This window comes from Typopeltis vanoorti, chromosome 9, assembly GCF_054136105.1.
Source record: "Typopeltis vanoorti isolate ZY-2024b chromosome 9, IOZ_Tvanoo_1.0, whole genome shotgun sequence".
NCBI classification, from domain to species: domain Eukaryota; kingdom Metazoa; phylum Arthropoda; class Arachnida; order Uropygi; family Thelyphonidae; genus Typopeltis; species Typopeltis vanoorti.
The window spans coordinates 50,905,235-50,933,215 of record NC_143557.1 but is presented as its reverse complement, the minus strand read 5'-3'; the positions used below and the strand labels follow the sequence as shown (position 1 = coordinate 50,933,215).

General features: G+C 34.6%; 1 protein-coding gene across 3 annotated transcripts in view; it reads right to left on the bottom strand.

Moving 5' to 3' along the window:
• Nucleotides 1-1,159: 1,159 nt before the first annotated feature.
• Nucleotides 1,160-27,981, bottom strand: part of Helz (Helicase with zinc finger) — a 492,230-nt gene continuing 465,408 nt past the window's right edge. For all 3 annotated transcript variants that reach the window (XM_090397541.1, XM_090397543.1, XM_090397542.1), the window contains 2 exons: nucleotides 19,691-19,895; nucleotides 1,160-4,408 (listed from right to left, as the gene is read on the bottom strand). In XM_090397541.1, coding sequence (XP_090253667.1) covers nucleotides 1,948-4,408; nucleotides 19,691-19,895 — 2,666 coding nt within the window. In that variant the 3' untranslated portion in view covers nucleotides 1,160-1,947. The remainder of the gene's footprint in view (nucleotides 4,409-19,690; nucleotides 19,896-27,981) is intronic.

The following is a 27,981-nucleotide window of genomic DNA, read 5'->3' as shown; positions in this document are numbered from 1 at the left end:
AACCAGCTGCACTAATGTGCCGGTAACCTCTCATTAGGAGGGAACTCAACCCATCCTATGACGGACGAGAAGGATAGGATTTACAAATTCAATAAATACACAGTAACTTTTACAATTACTATATATTTACTGAATGAGTGTTCCATTATCTTAGGAGATAAGAATATTATTTTTATTAATAAAACTTTTAGTATAGTTTATGATTCACAATTATTAATAATTATAATGTTACAGCACCTCTGTTACAATGTAATAATTACACCATATATATGGTGTAATTATTACATTGTAACAGAGGTGCTGTAACATTATAATTACAATGTAATAATTACACCATATATCTTTACAATGGCTTGCTGTTCATTTTCTGTACAAATATTGAAAATATGTAGCAAAGGAGGCATATAAATGAACAGTGGTATTTTCAAATGCTTGTCTCTTTTTTACTCTTTCACTTTTTCGATCATTGTCAAATATGCTGATTTTGTAAAATTTGAGTGACCTGAGCAAAGTTTCGTTCATATCTCCCAAAAAAAGAAATCCGAAGAATCTCTCCTTCCCCAACTTCTACTGCTTCTAATACTGCCAAAAAGGTATTGTTATGATTTTAGTACACCAGACTGCAAACTGAGATGGTTAAAAAAGTTCATTTTCTTGTACAAAGTATAACTGAAGTTCTATGTTATGTTTGTTGCATTAATTTGAGTGTTTCATTGAATGTGATGTTACATATCGTAACTTGAGAAATAAATACTATAAGATATGCTGAAAATGAGATTAAGAATTTACTTTTGAAGCAGTGACATTAAGCTGTAGAATACTTTTGAACTCCAAATTGTTTATTTAATCAGTTATTAAAGTTCCTTGAAATAATATAGTTTATGTCAGTGGTTTTGAGTTCTGTAATAATAGTTCTGGGAAAAGTATTAATTATAAAAAAGGCACTAATAATACAGTTATGGAAAACACTTCATTCCTTGTGAGGTTAAGAAAGTTTTTTGGAACTGAAATTGTGTGGGAATAAGTTCCATCCTAAATAATTATTTATACTATGAAATAAATAATTTATTTATTTATTTCATAGTATAAATGACTAAAACTTTTGGATGACAGAATGGTGCTGTGATAGTATCGAATATAAACACATTTATAAAATAAATACAAAATATGAAATTAGATTTTATTTCTGTACCTTATCACTTTATGCAATACTGACCATGCATAAATCCTAAAGAACTTAAGTGGATATTATCCACATTCATTTCATTTTGTTATCACAAAAAAACTTGGGTTAAATGTAACTGATCAGAAGAAAATACTATTGTCCTTTTAAGTGTTGTGTGATGATACAAAAGCATACTGGATGGGAAGACATTATCAGTAATGTATCCTGTTTGTCTCTCTAAAAAGCAAAAATATTCTGTTTATATTATTAATTTTCTTTTTTCAAATTAACAGAAGTCAGTTTCCAAATTCATGTTTTTTTTTTTTTTTCACTAACTAAATACGATGATTTGATTTTAGTAATATACTTTCAAGTATAAAAACAACAGTTCAATTTTATATACAATATTGGACATACATTAGCAGTTCCCAATATTTTTCCTCTATATACATAATCCAGCAATGTTATATCAAAATGTGAGTACTCCCACCTTGTGTTTTAATTCCTTACCCAAAAAATCCTGTATTGGTGCTAACATATTTTGTGCACTAATGCAACTGAACTGAACAAAAAGCAGTATAAAATATATTACTGATGTCATATGAACCCTGAGTATAATACATACATTTTATTTCAATATCTATTTAAAGGTACTAAATTTTGACAATATTAGCTTGTATAGTCATTAATGCACACGAAACAGAATTATAAAACATGGTGGTACCTTCACACCGGTTTTCTATATATAGTCTTCACCTCATGAAGGAGTGAGGGAGATTACATTAAATTTTCTGTGAAAGCACTTTAGCATAGGTCATACCATCTTTAGATTTTTTTGTCACAGCAGATGCAATTTCTTTCTGCTGTAAGGATGATAAAGGTTGTGACTGTGTAAAATACAATGGAAATGAAACAATATTATCAACTGTTCTGGATGTAGAAGGTAAAGTTGATGTTCTTGATGCTATCTGAATATCAGTTGGCAGTCTATCTGAATACACAGAAGCATCAATTTCTTCTGAATAAAGTTTTTTGTGCATTTCATTTGCTGTTGGTGGAATGGCTATGGTAAGTAAAGAGTTTTCTCGATTTCTCTGATCAGGAAATTGTTCTGAAGTATATAAACAACAAGAATGATGAGATGATTTTTCAACAGGTGAACAAAATGGTTGTTGCATATCTTGCAACTTTTCATGACAATATTCAACAGATGAGTACTCTTCCAGAAAAGAATTATGCTTATCTTCTTTATTTGAATTAAAAATATCAGGATTATTTTGTTCCAGTGAAGTTCTTACCTCTCTATGGCCTAGATGTTTAAACTGTCTACCTAAACATTGTGACAAATAACTTTCAGATTCTGACCTTTCCTTTACAGTATTAGTCATAATTCTATCTTCACAGGATGGGTTTTTTAATATATTTTGACCAGTAGCAGAGAAATTACATGACCACGGTTCTTCATTTTTTTTCAAAACACAAAATTGAGTATCAGTGATATTTACAGTAGGTGGCTGGGGGAAAGGTAATATACTATGTAAATAAGCATGACCTGTCCTAGATCCTCCAACTGTGCCAGCTTGTGAAGGGTCTGTCACATTGAGAGTGTTAATGCTTTTTGATGCCATCCCAAAGTTTTGTTGTGCAGTTATACTGTGACTGTTTTGAAATGTACATCCATTTGAAAAAGCATTACTGTATGAGGTTATCTGTAATTCTTTAATATAATCTTGATCTCTTCGAATAATGCTTACAAGTCTTGCAAACCTATTTGCAACTGTTGTACCTTCAGAAACCAACAAATAGTAATAAAATCCTTTTTGCTGTTCAAGTGAATTCATAAAAGATCTGATATCAGTGTCTGGAGGCAAAATCTTCTCAAGGAGTGATAACTTTTCTTTAAGAGAAGACTGCAACTGGCCAATGGACATCTGATTTACTGGTGACATATTAAGTCTTCTTGAATTAAGATATTCTCCTGAATCAACATTATGCATTGCAGTTAATTTTTCACTTTCTGTATGATGCTGCTGGTTATATACAGTAGAATTAAGAAGAGAGCAGGAATCAGGAAAAGGGTTTGTCTTTTTATGAGGCAAAGTACTTGCTTCAAACATGTTGCAAACAGTAGGTGAGGACCTGTGCATGTGATCTATATCATTCTTAGCAGAAGTTATCTTATTTTCATTTACTGTTGTTGCAACACTGAATTTTTTATTCATGTCTGGTGATAAAGCAACTCTCCATACATTTGATGATAAAGGCGATGAATTTAAATTTAAGTTCTGTTCACATGATAAATTACTTTGTGCTAGGAAGTTGTGACTACTGCTGATGAATTCTGAATTCCTTTGAAATATGCAAGACAAAATATCATCAACACCACAGACATTGTCATCTTCACTTTTGACAGAAACATTGTGGTTTGTTATACCATTGTGAAATCTCACTGAGTTTTCCTTCACCATACTGTGAGATTCCATAATCAATGATTGATGCATAATGCCTTTCTCTACATCATGAATAACACTAATCTGATCTTTTTGTATCCGTTCATTATTAGGAGTTGTATTTCCAGAGAATTCATCTAATGCCTTATCCATTAACTTGCAAGCTTGTTTTGAAGCTGGAATATGTATTTCAAGACCCCTTAATTTATGTGTTAAATTATCTTGCTTTGCATGTAATGTATCAGAAGATCCTGAATCTTTTAATAATGGATAATTATTTTTGATGGATGGCATTGCAGACCATGAAGGTGTCACTATTCCTGATGAATGCTGTGCCAGAGATGCCGGTGGTGGTGGTGGTGTAATACGTTTAGTATAAAATCCAGGTCCTGAAGCAAATGCAGATGGCATTACAGTAGATCTTTGAAAGGCAACCATAGGTGAAAAGTTCTGAACAACAGATGTACTAGGAAGAAGTAATGGTGCTATATGTGTTAATCCAACAGGTGGGCAGGAAACTTGTCCTACTGGCACAACTGGAACAGGCTGTATCTGGGGTCTAGGAATGGCAACTTTTGAAACAGTGATGTTAGATCTTCCAAAGCTTCCAAATGGAATTACAGGAGAGGAACGAATGCCAAAGTTTCGAGGGAAGAATTCTGGAGCTAATGGATTTAAAGCAAAATTATTCCTCAACTCTATTGCACCTAGAGTAGCTTGAACTGAATTCCATGTCATTCCAAAGAGACTGTTTTCTCTGTCACAAATCTTGATAAATTTTTCCCACAGTTTCCTAAAGAATGGAATATAAAGAAATGATATACATGCAGCACAGGTAATAAAAATTACTCTAAGTGAATAGTTAATCTAGGAGATATAAAAAATTATATTTTAAAAAATTTTATTTTCTCAATGAAATTACTAGCAGTTAGTAATGAATACTCAAAGTAAAAAAGTGTGAGACAGCTTACTGTTATATTGAATAATATAACTAGTGACCACTATTTGGAAATGATTTACTAAAGTTTCTATCTTAATGAATATTTGTTAAAAAAATGCACTTTGTATTTACCCACAAACTTATTATAAATCCTAAATTAACTGGGACAAATTAATAATACATGTATTATATATATAAATATAATACATATAATATATAGTAGAACCTGTTGCAACCTTAATCTGTACTTCCTGAGAAAAGATTTATATTTTTTTCCTTTCTTTCCTAAGTACTTAACCATTCTTACTAGCATTAGCAACATGAAAAGTATTAAACCAAAGTTAATAAATACATTTTTACAGCTTGAACCACTGAATTTGCAACTAAAATATATACATAGAATCTTTGGTGGCCAGTGAAATAATTATGATGCAACCTTTACATATCTTTTCCCATTTACAAAAGATTAATTTAAAAAGATCATATGATATGATTAAACAAAACAGTTAAGTGACTCAGAGATCACAAATGTATAACAAAGATAAGAATCCAATAAAGAACAGAGAAGCAACTAAGAGCTCTGCCTGATACCCAAGCCTGAAATAAGTATCATCATCATCATCATGCATATCAAGGATTTAGGCCTAGCATGGCCTATTCCGGCCTTAGAAGTCATCGTTGAATCATTTAAGAGGACATCCTGGTTTTCTTTTTCCTAATGGCTTGTATTTTAAGGCTTGTTTTGGTAATCTTTCTGTTTTCATTCTTTGAACATGTTCCATCCATTTATGTTTATATTTTTTAATTTTTTCTAGTAAGTAAGTAAGTATTCACTTACAAATTCACCAAATAAGAATGGGCTGAAAATTTTAGTTGTATGTCTGATGATTGTACAACATACACCAAAAAGAATATTCACTGGGAAATTCCCTAGCTCATTGTTTCTCAACCTTTCTAAGCCCAAGGACCAGTACAATGCCTAAAACAATTCTATGGACCACTAAGTTATGTAATTTTTTTAAAAACCTATGTTGGAGATTACCAACATTTGGGTAAAACTGTGCCATTTATAACATCATAAATATAAAAGCATGTTTTGAATAAATATCGAAGCATAATTAATTAAACTGGAAGTAAAGGATTAAAAGTGTATCATCATTGAACAGTTTTAATTTTTATTAAACAAATAAATAATATGATATAATTATGTTACTACTTACTTTTAATGATAAGGTTGAGCTTCTCGGCCCTTGCAGAGTTGCTGGATATCTGGCTCAATATTGGTCAACTTCAGTCGAAGATCGGCATACACACACTAAGACGATTTCTGTATTTTGTTTTTATTTGAAGGAGCAATGAAAATCCTTTCTCACAAAAACAGGTTGTAGAAAACTGCATGACGATTTTCAATGCTTCTTCAGATAATTCTAGAAATTCACTTCTCACTGAAGGTGAGATCCAGAATTGAGCCAAAACAAGATCACAGAATTGCACTTCAAGCCCACTGTCACGTGAAAGCTCAATTAACTGTTCTTTTTTTGATGATGAAAGGTCTTCTCGTGACTATGAGAGATGGATCGTGAACCCACAGAAATTTTTTATAAAAGTTATTTGGAAAATATGTTTCAAAATTCTGTTTCAGAGTTTTGAGGTGGTCACAAACCCTTTCCAGAAACTCACAATCAACAAATATGTAATTTTCCACTAAAAAGGATTCCAATGTTGGAAAAGGTGCAAATTGTCTGTCTTTTACATAATTAATCCATAACACCAGTTTTTTCTCGAATGCCTTTATTTTTTTGTAGGCATCAAGAACAAATGAAGAATTTCCCTGAAGGGAGAGATTTAGTTCATTTAATTTCGAAAAAATGTCTGTAAGATAGGATAATGTTGATAACCATGCTTCGTCAACAAGGAGTGATGCAAAATCTGAATTATGTTCATTTACAAACAATAAAACTTAGTGACTTAATTGTAATAACCTTGTTAGCACTTTGCCCCAGGAAAGCTAGTGAATATCAGAATGAAGAAAAAGTTGTGTATATTCATTGCCCATTTCATCGCAGAGTACTGAAAATAACCTGTTAATTAATGATCGAGTCTTAAAAAAATTAACTAGCTTTACAGCATTGTATAGCACAGTTTATATTCTGGTGGCATTCCTTTGGAGGCTAACGCTTCCATATATATGAAACAATGTACTCAATTCATATCCGGAGTATTTCCTTGACCTTAGAAACAACCCCACTATGCCTGCCTGTAAGGGTGCGAGCTCCATCCGAACAGAAGCCCATACATTTTCCCCACTGGATCCCTTGTGTATTATGTAATTATCGACAGTGTGAAATATTTCTTCTCCAGTTGTTCAGGATGACAAAGTTATACAAAACAGAATATCGCCATGAATGTTGTTATAATGCTAGAATGTTGTTATAATGTTATAATCTTATGTAGCATGTTAACTGCACATTGTTTGTAACATCAGTAGTCTCGCCTATTTGTAACGCATAATAAGGGCTCTTCTTAATTCCTTCGATTAACTGAGATTCTAAGTCACCTGCCATATCATTAATTCTGCGACTGACAGTGTCATTTGAAAGAGGAATCAAATCAACATCTTTTAATAACTTGTTATCAAACACTTTTAGCACATCTTTTATAGCTGGAAGTAGTAAATTTTCCCTGATAGAAGAATGAGGTTCCCTGTTTTCGCTATGCTCAAACTTAAGAGATAGGATCTTCCAGTGCCTTGCTATTAACTGAACCCATGGCCGAAACTATATCGCCATGATTTAATGACCCTAAGCGTCGCTGAAAAAATTCAATTGGCTTATTTTTCACATCACAATGTTAATTTCTAAATGTCGGAGTTCTGCAGGTTTCATGCACTTGTTCGACAACACTTCATAACACAAAACACATTGAGGTTTCTGTTCACTTTCATCTCCACACCAAGTAAATCTGAACTCCAAATATGAACTGTTATATTTCCTACTGTATTTTTTCTTTGAACTGCTTGTTTCTTCTACTTTAATAGTATCAGATTTACTCACCAGTATCACAATTAGGATCAGCATCACCTCTTTCATTTGTTTTTTTTTTTTAGAGTCCTAGTTCTAAGCCACTTTTCCATTATTAAAAAACGTTCTTATGAAAGGTCTTCTCGTGACTATGAGAGAAGGATCGTGAACCCACAGAAATTTTTTATAAAAGTTATTTGGAAAATATGTTACAAAATTCTGTTTCAGAGTTTTGAGGTGGTCACAAACCCTTTCCAGAAACTCACAATCAACAAATATGTAATTTTCCACTAAAAAGGATTCCAATGTTGGAAAAGGTGGAAATTGTCTGTCTTTTGCATAATTAATCCATAACACCGTAGTTAATATAAGGCATCAAGATAGGGTTGGGGCTAATGGGGGTCTTAAATTCATGTACACTAATACTAGGAGTATTAGGAACAAGAAGGAAGAGTTTTTGGCCATGGTTGGCACTTCCAGACCACAGGTTATAGGTATTAGTGAAACATGGCTGACTGTAGATGATATAACTAGTGGGATTGAATGTGATGGGTATAGTGTGTTCAGGAATGACAGAGTGAATAAAATGGGGGGAGGAGTATTGTTGATGATAGCTGATGAGCTCCAGCCAAGGAGAATAGAAGTTGAATTGCAGGATAGAGAAAAGAGCACATTTGAGGCCATTTGGTGTGAGATTGTGGCTAGCAGAACTAAATATACAATTGGGTGCTGCTATAGACCAGGTGATGGAAAAGATGGTGGTGACAGTATGCACAAGCAAATAGAAGAAATGGGTGGAAGGAGGGTGATTATTATGGGAGATTTCAACTATGGTCGCATTGATTGGAGTGAGGAGAGGACACACGGGAGGAAGGAACTGGATTTTATGCGGTTATTAAGGGATAACTATCTGCGACAGCATGTAATGGAAAATACTAGGGGTCAGAGAGTGCTTGACCTAGTAATTACATCTGAGGATTTGGCTGTAACAAATATGACCACATTGCCACCAATCGGTGAGAGTGATCATAGGGTCTTAACTTGGGAGGTGGCTAAAGGTGTAGAATTTTCGATTAAGACAGGGTACATGTGGAATTATCGGGCTGGAAAGTATGACAAGCTTAGGAGTTTGATTGGTTCAGTGCCATGGCATGTACAACTGCAAGGACTAGAAGTTGATAGTGCATGAGAAGTAGTTAAGAAGTGCTTGCATGAAGCAATGGCTGACTGTATACCTAGAGTCCGAATAATAAATCAAGTAGGGGTTAAATGGATGAATAACACCATTAAGCTTGAGTTGCAAAAAAAGAAACAACTATGGAGGGAATTTAAGGAGAAGGGTGACCGGCAGGCACATGAACGGTATAAAGCACAGGCCAGAAGGGTGACGAGTGTGGTAAGAAAAGCAAAAAAGGATTACGAAAGAACATTGGCCATGCAGGCTAAAGAGAATCCTAAACAGTTTTTTAGATATGTAGCAAGTAAAAGGAAAAATGTACATGGCAGATTGATTTTAAAGAATGCCGATGGTAGGGAGGTAACTGAATCAGTTGAGATAGTTGAGTTACTGAGTGAGCACTTTGCAAAAGTATATCATCCAGGTGGTGACATTGCAGAAACGAATAAACCAGTAGATTATACGGGAATTGTGGTTAATGAAGTGGAGGTGAGTAGTCTATTGCATAACCTCAATGTCAATACATCTGTGGGACTGGATGGTATACCAGCTCGTGTTGTACGAGAAGCAGCTAAAGAATTGTCAGTACCCTTGACCATTTTGTTTAATTTGAGTCTCGGGTCTGGGTTAGTCCCGAGCGGGTGGAAAGAGGGGAAAATAGTTCCACTGCATAAAGGTGGTTCCAAGACTGCTGTAGTAAATTACCGACCGATTAGCATATCAGGAATAATTGTTAAGGTCTTAGAGAAAATAGTCAAGAGGAAAATACAAGATTGGATAGAAGAAAATGGGATACTGTATCGGGGACAGCATGGTTTTGTGAAGGGTAGGTCATGCCTCAGTAACTTGCTCACGTATTATAACACAGTGACGGCTGAACTGGATAAGGATAATGGGTTTATGGTGATTCTACTGGACCTTGCCAAGGCCTTTGACAGGATTCCACATGGAATTCTAATCAGTAAATTGCAGCATATGGGAATGGACATAGGGTTGGTGAGATGGATAGGAGGGTGGTTGACGGAGAGATATCAGAGAGTGGTTTACTCGGGAGTAGAGTCCACAAGACGGCCTGTGACTAGTGGTGTGCCACAAGGACCTGTTCTTGGACCACTGCTGTTTAATTTGTTCATAAATGATATAGGAAATGATCTGAGAGGAACAGTTCATTTGTTTGCGGATGATGCGAAGTTGGGTAGGGCAATAGTGAATGCAGATGACGTCAAAATTTTGCAGGATGATTTGGATAGATTGGAGGTCTGGGCTAAGGAGAATGGATGTCAGTTTAATGTGGCAAAATGTAAGGTTATGCATTTTGGGGTGAAAAGATTGGCGGCAGTTTACTGCATTGGTGGAACCGTGCTCCAGGAAATTGATGAGGCACGAGATTTAGGAGTGTTGGTAGATAAGGAATTGAAATTTAGGGGACACATTGCAAAAGTGACCAAAACAGCTCATCAAATCACTTGGTTGCTGAAGAATACGATGACAAGCAGAGACAAGCAGGTTATTGTTCCTCTGTATCGAGCCTTGATAAGACCCCATCTAGACTACTGTGCTCAGATTTGGTCACCTAGGTTTCTTCTTGATGGGGAGGAGGTGGAGAGGATTCAGAGGCGAGTGACCAAGATGATAGCAGGTCTGTGGAATGAACCATATGAGAACAGGTTGAGGATTTGTGGGTTGCAAAAATTGGTTGATAGGCGGAGGAGGGGTGATATGATTGAGACATTCAAATTACTGAAGGGTCTCTATAAAATTAATTCAGAAGATATTTTTGAAAACAGGGCTGGTTGTGGGAGGACTAGGGGACATCCATGGAAACTGGGCAAAAGTGTGGTTAGTAAAGGTGTTAGAGCTGGGTTCTTTACTTTTAGAGTAGTGAATGAGTGGAATGCGCTCCCTGAGTCTGTGGTGGATGCTGTGACAGTGAATGAGTTTAAGGCGAGGTATGATAGATACTGTATGAATGTCAAATAGTTGTGATGAATATGATTTGGGGCCTCCCTCGATGAGTCCAATGACTCCCTGGAGTTGCCCGTAATAATAGTAATAGTAATAACACCAGTTTTTTCTCGAATGCCTTTATTTTTTTGTAGGCATCAAGGACAAATGAAGAATTTCCCTGAAGGGAGAGATTTAGTTCATTTAATAGTATCAGATTTATATATAAATATAAATATTGGGGTTAACTCACGATGCACTTTGTCCAAGCACTTCTGAAGATATACTGAGCCTTGGTTGAAGGAGGGAAACCTTCAATAAAAATCAATAAACAACAAGCAATTGGTTGAAATGTGGATAACACATGCTTACTTGAAATCTGACAAAAGAGCATGGAAAGGTGGAAGCAATAAAACCATATTGTTGTTCACTTCACCCTTTTTTTTATTACTCATCATTTTGACGTTATTGGTTGGTTTTTTTAAGAATACATTTTATTTCAATAAGTTTTACTTATTATATTTTAATTTGTTTTGTTTGGATAACTAATATATTTATGTAATTTAAGCACAAAGAGAAATAATTAAATGATGGTTTAATCATTTCAGTATTTCATCTCAGTCATAGAGACATCTTCAGGATTATGATGTTAAAATTGTAATAAAACACACAAGAAATAATAAATGGATGAAATGAGATTACAATAAATGAAAACTAGAAGTTCTATGAGAGGTGTCTTCTATGGGTGTTGCTAGCTGGCTGTAGATGTTAAGCAGGAGGCCAAAGAATTAAAGTTTCCCAAATTTTGGAAAGTCGAATACAACCATATTTATTAAGAATAGGCTGTTTTAAGGAGGTGCTTAAGGGTCAGTTATATAATTGGGAAGAGACCTCCACATAGTCTTTTAAGGAATGCAGAAAACTGACTGGGGCTTCAGATCTAATGTCTAATCCTCACCTTCTTGTGGTGCATCCCTGTTAGGTTGGGCAGGCAATTTTGGATTTAGCCGACCAAATTGTATTCTTTCCGGCTTAAACAACAATGTAAAATGATGGTAGTACAACATGAAATTCTATCATGCTTGCTGAGGTTTTGCCTGGTTAAACAAGGACCTTTTGTTTTCATCAGGGAACCAAGGCAAACAAGTCAGCTACTGGAACAAATCTCAGAACACATCCCAACTCAATATCAGCAGAGTTCAAGATTGATACTATAAACATAAGAATTGCCTAAGTACCAGATCAACATAATAGGCATGACTGCAACAAAGAAGATAAAAACAAGTGTGATCTGTTTAAGCAACAAATACAAAATGTTATATTCAGGTAACAACAATCAGGTAAGAGAGTATAGTACTCACACGAAATATGAGTATAATCATCTTGAATGACAGGCAACATCAAGTAGACTGAATGTGGGCAAATATCAGAATGGGGAAATGGACAATGTTCTGTGCTCATGATCGCACAGAACATTCTATCAAGGAAGAAATGGAGGAATTTTTTGAGGCATCAGAGAAGGCAGCTGGTACAATGAAAAAAAAAAGTTGGTTCTCGTTGGAGATCTAAACAGCAGAGTAAGAAATGATTACCAGACATTCAGAAATGTTTTGGGAAAATTTGGAGAAAAGAGCAAAGCGAAGAATAATGTTAAATGCTTGTTGGATTTCTGTTGAACATGGATTAGTTATTACTAATACAATGTTCCAACATTTATGTACACAAATTCTCGGAGAGAAGATGCAAGAAATATAACAAAAGTCTCATTGGCTTTTGTTATATTTCTTGCATCTTCTATTTCTTTTATCAACAAAAGAATATACAGAGAATTTGAATTAGGAAGTGATCACTATTTAGTTTTGAGTAGGATAAAATTGAATTTTATATTGAAAAGAAAAAATGTGTAAGAAAGTTTTAAAATAAATCAAAGATGAGCAAGTGAAGTGTAGACTCAAATACACAAACATGAGTACATGACTGAAGTAAAAAATGAAAGCATTTGAAAATGAGAACCAAAGCTTGGAGATTAAGTTGGAATTGCTGGAGAAAACATTGATTGGTGCAGCCTAAGAAGCAAGTAGTGAGGTTATCTGTAAGGATAGAAAAATCAGAACAGAAGTTAAAGGAAGGAAAGGAAAAAAGCATATAGAAAGTTCCTGGCAAGTAAGTCAGCTTGTGCTTGTAGAGAATACAGAGAAAAGTGTAAGAAAGTGAAGCACTGCGTAAAACTAGCTAAACAAAAGTCATGGTAAGACTTTGATAAGAACATAGAAAATAAATATCAGAACGGTCGCAAAATATTCTGGAGGCTATTGAAAAAGCTTAGAAATGGAGGAAAGAGTACTGTAAAAGGAATCAGAGATGATAAAGGTGACTCAAAACAACATAAATAAAATAAAGATATTCTCGATGTCTGGAGTAATTACTTTAAAAGACTGCTAAATGAAACAAGCAGTGTCAGTACGGTCATAGAAAACTCCCAACAAGAAAAAATGCAGTCAGGAATACATATCCATATGCGAAGTAAAAAAAAAAAAAAAAACATCAAAAATCTGAAATGTGGAAAGACAGCTATAGTAGATGGAATTCGCCCATATATGTTGAAATATAGAGGTATAGAAGTTTTACAGTGGCTGCATTGTATAATTCAGAAGGTTTGGTCAGAGAATCAAATTCCAGATGATTGCTAAGATTGTCACATTTACACATGTTCCTCGATTGCAATACACTGTTGAGAAGCCCTGATGTCTGCCTATTTACCGACTGTGTTAGGTTTGGATACATTTCACTCTGAACGGGGGATGCCAATAGCAGCATAATGTTTACTCCATTGAGTGTGTGTTTTATTTTATTTTTTTTCCAACCTGGACAATACACTGTCATTTTTGCCCACAGGAACAAAACAGAGTTATAGAAACACATACCATCAAAATTGTTTGATGAATAACACAAATTTCAATGGCCAAGTTTTGTCCCTAACTCTTTAGAATTCTTTAAACGAAACAACTGATGGTCCCATTTACACCACTACACAAACTTGTAATTCTAATCACCTGTTTTATAAAATAAAAATCATCTTCATTTTTTTCCCTTTTAATTGCAAAGAGATGGCAGTTGTTAGTGGTTTTCTTCCATTACTTTAGTGAATTTCACAGCAGAAGCAGTAGATCAGCAGTTTGATTGAGGACTATTTTTTTGATGGGCCAAATGTGGACTTATTTCCATGTGGAAGACCTTATTAAAGAAAAACTATTGAAATTAAATCTTCTATATTTTCTTCCTTTTATAGCTAGTAACTTAGTTATTATTATTATTATTACATGATACCTCTAAGGAGTCCAAAGACTCATCGAGGGAGGGTACTTACTCTAAAGCTCTATATCTTCACCACTCAATCCATCAACTACACCACTGCCATCTGTCGCCCACCAGCACCACTAGTATTTCCACAGAAAATCAAAAACATCCATGCCCACGGTGAGATTTGAACCCACAGTCTTTTGGCTGGAGAGTGAACATGCTAACCACTCTACCAATCAGGCCGGCAAACTGTTTTCCAGAATACTGCATGGAAAACTATTACACAAGTTGGAACAGATATAAGGTTGGTGACATGGATGGGGAGATCTGATAGATAAACAACATAGGGTGGTGTATGGTCGAGTGGAATAAAGGCAAAATGAATGTGACAAGTGAAGTGCCCCAGGTCACTGTACTAGGACCACTGTTTAATTTGTACATTAAAGCGGGAGTATTAGTTGTTTGCTGATGATGCAAAAATGGGGAGGGTAATAGTTAATAAGGGTGATGATATAGATATCTTGCAGGATGACCGAAAGAAATAGGTTAGTGTGGGAAAAGGACAATCAATTGTTGTCAATTTAATGTTGTAAAATGTAAGGTATTTTGAGATGAAAGGGTTACATACTTCATATCATATTGATGGTACTAGATCACAGGAAATTGATGAGGCCAGGGATGATGATGGACAGATTTGAAATTCAGAGGAGTTGGCAAAATAGCTCAGAGGATTACTTATGTTATAGAACACACTGCAAGAAAAGACAGGGAGGTTATTATTCCTCTTTATGAGGGTATGATTCAGTCACATGTTGACTATTTGCACAGATTTGGTCACCTGTGTTTCTCGGGGGGGGATCAGGAAGTGGTGGAGAGGATTCAAAGATGAGTGACCAAGCTGATGACAGGCCTACGAAGATCAATTGAAGGTGTGTGGGTTGCAGAGTTTATCTCACAGGCAGAAAAGAGGAGATATGATAGAAACTTAGAAGTAACTAAAGGGATTCTATAAGACTGACACAAAAGAAAATTTTCAATATATGGTGAGTAGAAAGGGGAAAACAAGGGGTCACAGTTGAAAGTTGTCTAAGAGTGGGCAGGCTAGGTTCTTTACTCGGAGAGTGGTGAATGAGTGGAAAGGATTGCCAGAGGTGGTTGTGAGCACCCGATAAGGAGATGTATGATAGGCATTGTGTTATTGGATACTGTGGGTCTCCTGCGATGAGTCTTTTGACTCCATGGAGTACCCGTATAAATAATACTTTCTCAGTCTGAAAACTGTCCATGTTATTCCACTTCAAATTGTCTTTCATTCATGCACAGTGTTGACTATTATAGCCACTCCCTTCTTTCCTAGTATATATCATATTTATTACCTGCTTTGGTCTTTTTGGTCTCAGTAACACCAACTGTGTCAATATGATACATCTCTATAAAAACTTCTTTTCCCACTGATGCTTCTTAGGTTGATTGATTTTGCATCTGTTGAGGTTGTTCCAGTAGTTGACTTTTCATTGTGTTTTGGTTCTTTTACGAAAACAACAACAGCCTTGTATAACCAGATGACTTGCTTGACATGCTATTTGATAATTTACCATCATGATTTTGATTGTTTTCTCAGTTGTTGTCATGTCATATGACATCACTGGGCCTGCCTGTCTGCCTATGTTTTGGATTTATTCTGAACTCAATCATGTAGTTAATGAATGTGCAGCCATAACAGTGTTATTTTATTGAGAGTTTTTATAATGATTTTGAATGTTTTCACTCCAGACATTCATTGACAATGGCATGCAGAAGGAGTTGCCTGCCTTTTTCATAAAAGAATGATTTAAGCCATGTTATAAATGTAAGAGTTAAAGTTTGTGTAATGATCATGTATCACTGATAAAATGCATGAGTTTTTCATGTTTTAGACTGATCAATAAGTACTAGATACATAAACAGTTTTTCCCCGTACTATGTTACAATTATATCCCATTATTACTGTGAGATAGGTACATTTTTTAAACTACTTTCTAAATTTTTATTTATGTTAGTTGCATAATTTGAAAATCCTGCTCTGATCAAACATGGAATTTTTCCAAGCCAGGTCAGGCTTCCAATAAGTGGTGCAGTAGTCTGACACTAGGCAACATGCCACCTACGGGGGGGTCTGAAAAGTTCTTGGCTTAACAATGAAGAAAAAACGAATTTATAATTTCAAAATTACTTTTATTTTTCAACATAATCTCCCTTAAGACTAATACATTTATTCCAGCGATGCTCCAGCACCATTTTCCTGTCCGTGTAGTGGTGCTCAGTAAGATCTGCAGAATATCCTCTACAGCTGCAATCACCTCTTGATTCAAAGAAAAATGCTGACCAGTGAGGAAGAGTTTTAGTTTTGGGAAGAGAGAGAGAAGTTAGAGGAAGCCAAATATGGGGAATCATTGTGGGTAGGTGCATTGTCCTGATGAAAGATGATTTTTTACTTCTGCAAACCGGTTCTTTTCTCACGAATTTTTTCGTTTAGTCTGGTTAAAAGATCGGAATATTCCCTGGTTATTGTTTTACCCTTTACAAGATAATTAATAAACAAAATGCCTTTAGTATCCCAAAACACTGATGCTATGACCTTTCCTGCTGATGGAACCGAACTTTGTCTTCTTTGGCTCTGAACAACCAGTCCACTGTTTTGACTGCTGTTTGGATTCTGGTGAATGGTGAATCCAAATCTCATCCATAGTAATAAATCGACACACAAAATCAGTTTTATTCTTGTTAAAATGCTCCAAGCACTCTTCAGAGATTTTCATGCAAGTGCGTTTTTGATTTGTTGTGAGCAAGCACGGCACAGATCTTGCGCAAAGCTTTTTCATTTATAATTCTTCATGCAAAATATATCCTACACGTTCTTTTGAAATGTGTATAGTCTCAGCAATTTCAAGCACTTTGACTCGCCGGTCATCCAATGCTGTATTGAGCACTTGATCAATGATTTCTGGTGTTGTTACACTTTTTGGGCATCCTTTACGTGGATCATCTTCAAGGCTGGTATGGCCTCGTTTAAACTCTGCAGACCATTTCTTAATTGTCGAAAAAGAAGGAGAAGAGTGCCCATAAACTTTTATGAACTTCAAATGAATTTCTTTTGGCATTAAACCTTCTTTTACAAAGAATTTTATAACTGCATGATACTCAATTTTATCCATTTAAAGGGATACAGACAATACTTTTGCTTCAGACAGCTGTATAAAACAAACTACTTGATAGAATGACTTGAAATTTCACATGGATGCTTATGACAGATGTACCAACTTAGAAAAAAAAATCTTGCTGATAGTGTTGCCATCTATGGTCAAGGCCCAGAACTTTTCAGACCACCGTCGTAAAACTGCTTCAGCATCAGTAGTTAGATAGGCTAAAAATTAAACATAGCATTAACAAATGCTTATAAAATGACCAAATCCAAGATTAAACGCACGACTGTGATATGTTAGGCAACAGCAGTACTCCACCAGGATGTTACCATGACTAGTTATATATTTACCTGACTGGTAAGCTAGAACAAAATTTTTCATAAGCAATAAAATTTCTTCTGCTTCTTGAACTTTAAAAAACTTCGTTTTTTTGTTAATATTTTTTATTCTTTTGTCCTGTTTGAATGTTCCAAAACATTAAAATTTATGCCTTAAACTTAGATATGATATATAAAATCACCAACATAAAATGCAATTGCAGGAACTTAACCAAGTACCTAAAGCATAAAATTTTAACACTTTTTGATTACTGTGATGAGCTATCATAACTAATCATAATAAAAAAAAAAATGTCAGAATGTACTCATTTGATACTAGAATATCAATTTGAAACAACATAAGCAATATCTTTATACATGATGCTTCACAATATGCTAGAGAAGAATTCCCCCCCCCCCTTTCAAGTGTAATACAATCTTAACAATGTAACAAGATACATAAATACCTGCAAAGTACCAAATTTGTTCACTTTTACTTCATTCTAACACACACACACACACACACACACACACACACACAAATTTCCATGTTAAACTCTCTTTGGTGTTCAAGATGAATGCAATACAAATACAACAATATGTAAAAAAACTAATAACGGATGAATTTAGTAATGATCCAAAATGATGTTAAATATTAATATACTTAAAGAGATTAATTACCTGGTTTCTAAATGTAATTCTTTTCTGATATTTTGGCTTTGTCTTGAGTTGTCAGTGCAAATAACTGTTGTTATTTGCATGTTGCAAAAACAGTAATGGCATATATATATATGTTCAAATTTTAACTACAGTAAAGCTATAAATGCACAATAGTTTTTTGAATTTTTGCTGGAAGGTCCTGCAATATTTTAGCAGCAATCCAAATAAGTTACCTGCATGTATTCATATGCTGCAGAAGGTGAGATATGTAATTTTAATTCACCACTCAAAGGGTTAAACAATAAACAATACATTTTCAGATTTCATTATCATTAACCCATTGCTACAAGTGATAAACTATCTAAGTTTGTAGGAACCATTACAGAAAGACTTGTTTCAAAAAACAATAAAATAAAATAAAAAATGTTAAGATATGCAGAGTATTAAGAATAACTATTTCCCAAAACTGAAATACATGTAAACAGTCAATTCTATTTATGTTGATGACTTAAAATTTTACAGCTTTCTTTTTATTTACAGTTTTATCTTCTTCCTGCAGAAAGTGTCTGCAAAGTAGTTAGAATTCTTTTGAACACAAAGAATCTGATATACCTATACAGCATAAAGGACTTCATGCTGCATAAACAAGAGCTAATTTTTTGAATGTAATGAAAAGAACCTGTTTAACTCGATTCTAGACAGCATGTTTGCAATTCTATTGGTTATGATGAGATTAATATCTTTGTTTGGATCAAGTTCAGGGTTTGTATTAATGTAACTAGCTTCATTATATAACCAGTGATGCGGGATAGTGTCGAGTCAGTTGAGCATGTAATCATAGAATATAAACCTTCAACTCATTCCAACACAAAAGATACCAAGCCATGATTTATAGCAGAGGAACCTGTGAAAACTGAACAATTACTTGTAAAGTTTCAAATTCCTTCTAAAGTTACTTTTACTGCTATTCAAAAATTAGCTTCCTGTTTGCTTTCTATTAAAGACATGCTATATCCTTTAGCCTACTTAAGTGTTTATCAAATTCCAAAGTGTATGTGATCTTTCTTTTTTGTAGTCTGGACAGAAATAGGCCTGTCTGTAGAGCTATATGTAGTGATGGAATCAAGACATGTCTGTTTTCTTGGAGTCTAGTTTTGTAAATGTTATTATTCTAACTAATCAGAACTCAATGGAAGAAGAAAATACTACAACACAAAAGCAAGTTCTTGTCTGCAAGGCTATTTAAGGGAAACTGAAGAGTATAAAATGTGTTTACTTTGTTATTTTTTAAACCATTTTTTTTCATGCTGTTCCTACACACTAATAGTTCACCACCTAATTGTGCAGCTATAACCAAGGATCATATGCATCTTTATTATGTAATTACAACTTGCTATTCACAATGCCCATTAGGTATAGTATTTTGAGGATGGTTTGAATCAGAAGCAAATTTTTGCATTAAAAAAATACTTTCTTACATGTTACTTAATTTGTCATATCCATGCATTTCACTAAGAGCATTCAAAATAAATTACCTGCATTTTCCTATACAACACAATGAAACTGGATCTCCTACAACTGCAACAAGGGACTGAGCTCTTGTAATAGCAGTATTTAGAAGTTTAGCATCTGAGAGAAATCCATGTTCAAGATCAAGTTCACCGGGTATTTTGAAGTCTGTAATTTTACATGTATGAAACGTCCTGACAGTGCTTAAAATGATAACACGAAACTGTTTACCTGTAAAACAAAAATATTGTGATTGAATAATTCTCATGTTCAGTCAAATTTATGTTAATGAATATGCATTTGATGTTAACACACATACACAGTTTATTAATAGCCATGATTAAATTTGCTAAGGAACCCACTCCAAGTAACTGTTTAATGTTATAAAAAATAACAGAGTTTAATAGTCATAACAGATATTTCATTAAACCTACTAGTTTTGCTTTATATACTATTGTGTGGCTTCTTCTGAGTTAGGAAGAACAAACAAATATACGATAAGCAGTAAATATGAACCATTACATAACTAAAAAGCTGAATATGTAGGAATCATTACATAAAAATAAAAATAACAAAACAGAAACATGTGGAGCATGGAGACTGGCACAGGTCAGTCATTGTTCAGCAAGTGTGCATGATAGTTTATAGAAAAGTTAGTCTGACATGTCAAAAGATCCAATAAGCGAAGTTCAAATCACACAAAAACATTCCCTAGTTTCTACCGAGAGTGCACCACCACCGCAGCCTCTCCAATGTTTCAGGTGCCAAAGCTGTCCTCCATGTCTTGCATGGAGGACAGCTTTGGCACCCGAGTGAGGCAGAGAGGGCAGCTTAGACCTGGCATTCCAATTCTCCCGAGCTTGCCATGATGTCTGAGTGGGACAGGGACTCCATGCCTTCCACAGAGGACTGTTTCAGCTGCGCAACATTGGCCATCGGAGAGTCTGCAGTGGTGGTCCGTTGCAGGACACTCTTGGCAGGGACCAGGGAGTGATTTTGTGTGATGTTTGAAGGTTGCTTATTGCAGTGATTCTTAACCAGTGAACTGCAGAAAATTTATAGAACATTTCTAGTTTTTAAAATTTTGAAATCTATTAAAATAATTATTTTTTGCTCCTTATTTTACTTTGTTTCACACTTGTATTGTTTTGTATTAGTAATCTGAATTATGCAGTTTAATGCAGTAGTTTCTTTTGTGGTGGTGCCAAAAGTCGACTTTTTGTTGCTGGGAACACTGCAGGTCATGATATCTGCCTACTGGATGTGTGATAGAAGTGATTCTCTGAAGTTTAAACAATACTACAGGGTGTTCCAAAAGTTGCCATACGTAGGGAAAATGTAGCTAAATGTACATTTATTATAAAATATTCATTACAAAACATTCTCTACGTGTTGGCCACCTCTTTCTACAAAAGTCTTCTCTCTTAATTTTTAAAAAATTCCTGAAAAAAATTTTCCTATGTATGGCGACTTTAGAGTCGCCCTGTAGTACGAATGCATAAAACTGAACGTTGTTAAGTGCTAGCTATTTGAGCACAATTACTTTTTGAAACTTTCAATGCTGTAATACTAATATGTTATTTCTTAAAATTTACCCCTTTATGAAATGAGCAAACAAAGAATATTATTTGATTTTCTAAATATACAGTATATGTATTAAAGTTTTTACATAATATTTAAGTAAAGTTGATTTCTGTTTTCTGATATTTTTTGTCATTATAATCAAAGTAAAACCACTATTTTTTAAAAAATTAATTATTATTATTATTATGTTACTACAAACTATGGGGCTGCAAAAATATTTTAGGATACTTAGGAGGCCGTGACTATTAAAAGGTTAAAAACCACTGGCTTACTGGATTTTTGGGCATGTCAGTCTAACTTATCTGCCAACCATTGTGCACATCTGCTGAACAATGACTGACCTGTACCAGCTTCCACACTCCGTATGTTTGTTTTTTATTTTTATGTAACAGTTCCTACACAGCTTTTAGTTATGTAATGGTTCATAATGGTTACTGCCATTGTATATTTGTTTGTTCTTCCTAACCCAGAAGAAGCCACTAGCATATGTGGTGAAACTTGTAAGTTTAATTAAATATTTGTTACAACCTATTAAATCTAGTGTTACTTCTTTTTTGTTACATTTTTTGGTTGATAAAATCAACACATTCTTTATGTTTAATGTTATATGAGCTGGTTTTTGCTTTCATAATTGCACCAAAGCAACTAAGGCTGCAGAGGTCAAGAGCTTATATTAGACAAATCTGGCTAAAGGAAACATAGTTAACTTGTGTTTCCTCTAATCAGATTTGTCTATTTTGTAAGATTAAACACTATACGAGACTGATGAATGCCTTTTACATCAGTAAAAGGATTATAGACATTTTGAATAAAATAAAAATTACATTAAAATAAACCTTTCATAATGTTGAGAAAGAAAGGCATTGTAGATATCATGAGCAAACACAGCAGAAAATGTACTGCATTCAGGGAGAAGGTATCAATTTGCACTGGAATTATGATCCTGGCGGTAACAGCATAACAAAAAAAAGACATAATGGGAGTCCATGAGATACATTCCTGGCCTACAAAAATAATCTCTTTAACTTCCACCCCCGCCTCCATATTTATGGACTTATGTATCTTCTTTTCATCAAGTTCCCTGAGGTTTTTCCTAGTGCTACTACTAGCCAACGTTTATATTTATATATATATATATTTTTAAATTTTTGTCTTCTAAATGCACCAAGGTTTAATTTGTTTATAATAATGCAACTATTTGCACTTCAAATTCACTGCATAGCTGAATGAGAATGAGCAGGATATACTATATTTTGTCCATACATTTTTTTATTCCACTACAAAAAAGTGTTTCTCCCCCCCCCTCCCAATTAATATTGATTAATATCTAATGCCAACTGAATCAGCATAAACAGAAGTATCACTATATAACACTTCTGTTTATGTTATTAAAGTTCAAAGGGTGAAGTGGTACAGCAAACTGATGTGTAACATACAAGTTTTCCCAAAATTGGACAAAATATACTAGTCTATGTGGGACAGGCCGGTATTTTATTTTGTAGCATATTATAGAAACAGCTACTAGCAGAAGAAGCTAGTGGAAACAATAGGAATGATTCATTCACTTAGACATTAAGAGTAGGCGTGTGATGTTCAGAATCCACCAGCAGCAACAGTTCTGGCTGCCTGATGGTGTTAGAGAATTAAACAACCGAAGAGTACAGTTATGAACAGAGACATAGACTTGCAAAGCATAATATAGTTTTGAGAAAAAAGCATGGTAAAGATGGAGCAATAAACATCAGTATGCATCCCACACAAAAGATAGTTAACAATTATAATAACAAATGTTAAATGTACACACAGTTGATTATTTAATTATGATTGATTAAACTACAGCTCTTAGTGTATTACAGTTTGATATTAAAAAACAAAGAAGGTATAAGCAGAATGGAATCTCTCTCTCTCCTTTGTATGCAGTCACAAGATTAGTAAAAAAAATATACTCTTAGGATCAAATGAAGTGTGTGAGCATGTAATTTTAAGAAAAACTTATATGATATTAAACCATACAGTTCTTAATAATTTCACAGAGTTTTTGACATAGTTTTGGTCAATCACTGATGTTGAGATCAGGGCGATATAAAAGTATTTCACAACTTTCTTTGATTTGCTCATATTTATGGGAACATCTAGTAATTTGGTGTCATTTCAAAGGATCTGGTGGTTAGTATTAGTAATCCCATGTTCTGCTAGACCCAATTTGTTGCATTTCTTGGAGGTAACGTAAGACTGATGTTCATGTATGTGTATACAAACAGAACAGGCTGTCTGTCTGAAGTAGAATAACTAGCAATTGCATGAGACTAAATATGCTCCAGATATTATGGGATGGAGTTTCATCTTTTTGAGATGGTATCATAGAGCTGATTGAATTAATAGGCTTGAAATTGATGGAGATATTAAACTTCTTTAAGATAGAGAAATGCAACCACAGAAGAATCAAGCTCCCAGCACATTTTTACTGTAGTGATCCCTTTCATCAGGTCAATTTCTTATCAAATAGCCAGAATACTAAGAGCCTACAACATCAGAGTGGTCTTTAAACTAACCACCAGCATCAGACAAGTTTTAGGATCCCCAAAAGATAAGGTGCCATTCTACAAATATCCAGGAGTATATTACATTCCTTGCTCCTGTGGTCTTGCCTACATCGGACAAACTTCACGGAGTTTAGAGATCAGACAAAAAGAACACGTTGGTGATGTAAACCACAACAGAAGTATTTCTTCTGGCTTAGCACATCATTTCTGTACGTCTAACCACACGATAGAGTGGCAAAACAGCTCCATGCCATATTTGAATGACGACTACAGACATCGTTTATTCAAGGAAGCCAATATATATATTGTGTTAATATATATATTGGCTTAATATGTATACAACAGAAATGAGAGTACTATTCTGAACAGTTCGTGGAAAAACCTGATCCTCTCTCTCTCTAAATCCATCTGAACTACAGCTAGCCAGTAATCACATTACGCATTTACAATAAACACGCATGCGTGATAATGAATAAGAACAATAAGTCCTTTCAGTCTCCGTCACGCGAACGTGTAACCTTAGCTACTAGATTGTTCACAACGTTTTTATGTTTCTTTCAATTTGCATTTACTAGTTTTTTATGCTTTTCCGTCAATGCCTTGAAAAAGCTAGTCAGTTTGCTAGTGAAACTGGTAGGCAAAGAATGTAAGATGTTTCTACGCATTACAATATGGTCAGTATTAAAACAATAAATTTGTATGTTTAATAGAGAAATGCATTTTGAAATGTGTTTAACGTACATGGTGGAAATTCCATGTGAGTGATCTCTTCTAATGGAGGGGTAGGAAAAAAAATGGTCACTTATCCTCTCTTGTAACTATGAGAATGGCCATTTCTGATGATGGTTCATGGTATATGAATTGAAATACATGTTGTTTAATCAGTCTTAATTAAATAATCAACTGTTTATGAGTAGTTTTATTATCGTAATGAATAACAAACAGTTATCTCTTCACTAACATTGTGTTAACAATGTTCAACACTCTTCAGCACTTATCCTAAGAAGTGTATGGAACAGAGATGTTAACCTTTAACTGAATCTGAGTCCTAAGATTTTTGTCTCTCTTTTGCATCTGAGATTGCTTTTTTGTCCTAGTCTTAGTTTTGAGTCAAGATAAAGATGCTTAGGTGGAAATAAGGTGAAGGGCTTGTTCCAACTGTCTTTCTGTAATACTTATATTACATGAATGATAAAAAATGGTCAAGTCATCAACAGAGGGCGCATGCTTATGGTAAGAAGAAAATCTGTTATCAAATTAACTCATTTATACCTCATGTCCTATGTTCAGTCCACAATCAAAAATATTCATAGAAATTTACTTTCATTGAAAATAATCAGTACTATATGTGTACATATTAGGAATCTGTCAGTAAAAAGTAATCAGCATTGTGTAGCCTTTAAAAGGAGTACCATTCGATTTTATTTTGAAGCAGTTTAGCAATCCACCATATTCAGGCCAGTGAGGAAGGCAAATTTGATATGCATGCAAGGTAAGTTATTCCCCAAGGAAAAAGATGAGCTGTGTTCCATGTCACGTGAAAACAATGACGTGAAAAATGTAATGTATCATCATCATCATTAAATTCCTGCCATGTACCCTCAAGGGGTGTACAGGATATGATAGTACTACATGAAAAAAATTACATCATTACTAACTTCCTATCTACAATTTTCCTCCAAATCAGTCTGTTACGTGTCAAGACTCCAACATTATCAGATCTTATATTTCTATCATCTAAGGCAATTTGTACCGTATCAATCCAATATCTTGGTCTTGCTCTGGGTCGTTTTGCTGCCAACCTGGCAGAGAACACTTGTTTTGCTAATCTTTCTTCACACATTCTGTTTAAGTGACAATACCACCTGAGATTAGCTCTGCTAATGCATTCCTCGATGCTGACAATGTCAAGTTCTTTCCTAATATCCTCGTTTCTAATATGATATTGCCATTGATGCCATCTGTTCACGCCTATAATCTTTCTCAGGACTCTCATATCTGCAGTCTCTAGTCTTTGGTCAAGTGTTTTACTTCTGACCCAGCTCTCAGATCCATAAGTTAAAACTGGTTTGAACACTGTCTAGTATACAGCTAATTTAGTGTTCCGACTAATTTCTCTCTTATTCCATATGAATTTATTCAATTTACTTCCCACTATACCAGCTTTGCTGATTCTGTTGTCTATTGCTATATATAATTTACCATCTTCAGTAAAAATCGTGCATAAGTAGCTGAAATGTTTTACTTGTTCCACAAGTTCACTATTCATAACACAGTTGACATTTTCAATAATTCTGCCTGTTTTCATTGTCTTTGTCTTTTTATTGCTGACCTTCATACCATATCTATTACGACAGCTATTCAATTTAGTCAGAGAATCTTGCAGACTTTGTAGCAGATTTATTTAGAAGTATAACATCATCTGCATAAAGCAAAGAGCTGACATTAACATCTCCAATTTTGATATCAGGTTTAATACCACTTTCCTTCATAATGTGATCCATATAGATAATGAATAACAGAGGGGATAATGTACATCCTTGTCTCACACCAGATTTAACATTAAACCATCTTCCTGTACTTCCTTCAATTCTAACTGCTGACTTACAACTCAAATAAAGACTAAGTATTGCTTGATATAATGCCCCATTGACACCATATAACTGTAGCGTATTCAATAGCTTCTCTCTTGGCACCTCGTCATATGCCTTTTCCAAATCGACAAAACTTAAATACAGATCTCTGTTATATTCCCATGCTTTCTCGACTATTTGTCGTAAAGTGAAGATCTGATCCTGACAGCCTCTATTTGGCCTGAATCCAGCTTGTTCTTCACCCAGCTTTTCTTCCACAATTCTTCTCAACTGTTTCTCAAGTATACTTGCATAGATCTTGCCAGGAACACTCAGTAGGGAAAGACCTCTACTCCGATCATCGGGAATTCGTCCTCTGTCCAGGCTTTCTGAACTATGCAGTGCAGCCACTGTAAGACTCTTATACCACCATACTTCAGCATATCTGGTTGAATAACATCTACTCCTGCTGCCTTTCCACATTTCAAGCCTTTGATGAACTTTTTCTACTTCAAGTATGGATATGTATTCCTGACTGCATGCCTGGTCAGTGTTTTTTACCACAGTGCTGTCATCACTGCTTGTTTCATTTAGCAGTTTTTCAAAGTAATTACTCCATAATTTAAGGATATCTTTTTCTCCCGTTTTTGTAACCTTTATCATCTCTAACTCCTTTTACAGCACTCTTTCCTCATTCCTAAGCTTCTTCAACAACCTCCAGAATATGTTCCCACCTTCTTGCCAAAGTCCTCCCATGACTTTTGTTTAGCTAGTTTTACACAGTGTTTAGCATTTTTGCATTTCTCTCTGTATTCTCTAAGAGCACAAGCTGACTTATTTGACAGGAACCTTTGATATGCTTTCTTCTTTTCCTTCACTGCCTCTTTAACTTCCTGTGTCCACCAGGGAGTTCTGATTTTTTTATCCTTGCAGACAACCTCACTACATGCCTCTCTGACAGAATCAATCAATGTTTTCTTCAGAGTTTGCCACTGAATCTCCAAGGTTTGATTCCTGTTCTCAAACTCTTTCATTTTTTCTTCAATAATCTTTGTGTATTTTAGTCTACAGTTCACATCTGAGAGCTGCTCAACTTTTATTCGCTTTAAAACTTTCTTACATGTTATTCTTTTCAATATGAAATTCAATTTTATCCTGCTCAAGACTAAATAGTGATCACTTCCAATTTCAAATCCTCTGTACACTCTAGTGTCCTGCACCATGGAGAAAACATCACTATCAACAATAACATAGTCAATGAGACTTTTCTTATACCTTGCCTCTTCTCTCCATGTGAATTTGTGCACATTTTTATGTTGGAACATGATGTTAGTAATAACCAGTCCATGTACTGAGCAGAAATCCAACAGATATTTGCCATTATTATTAGCTTTTCTCCAAATTTTCCCAAAATATTTTTGTATGTCTCACAATCATTTCCTACTCTGCTATTCAGATCCCCAACAAGGACCAACATTTCCTTTTTCATTGTGTCAGTTGCTTTTTCTAAAGCCTCAAAAAATTCCTCCACTTCTACCTTAGTAGAACCTTCTGTGGGACCATAGGCACAAATAAGTCTCATTGTCCAGTTCCCCATTCTCATATTTGCCCACATTA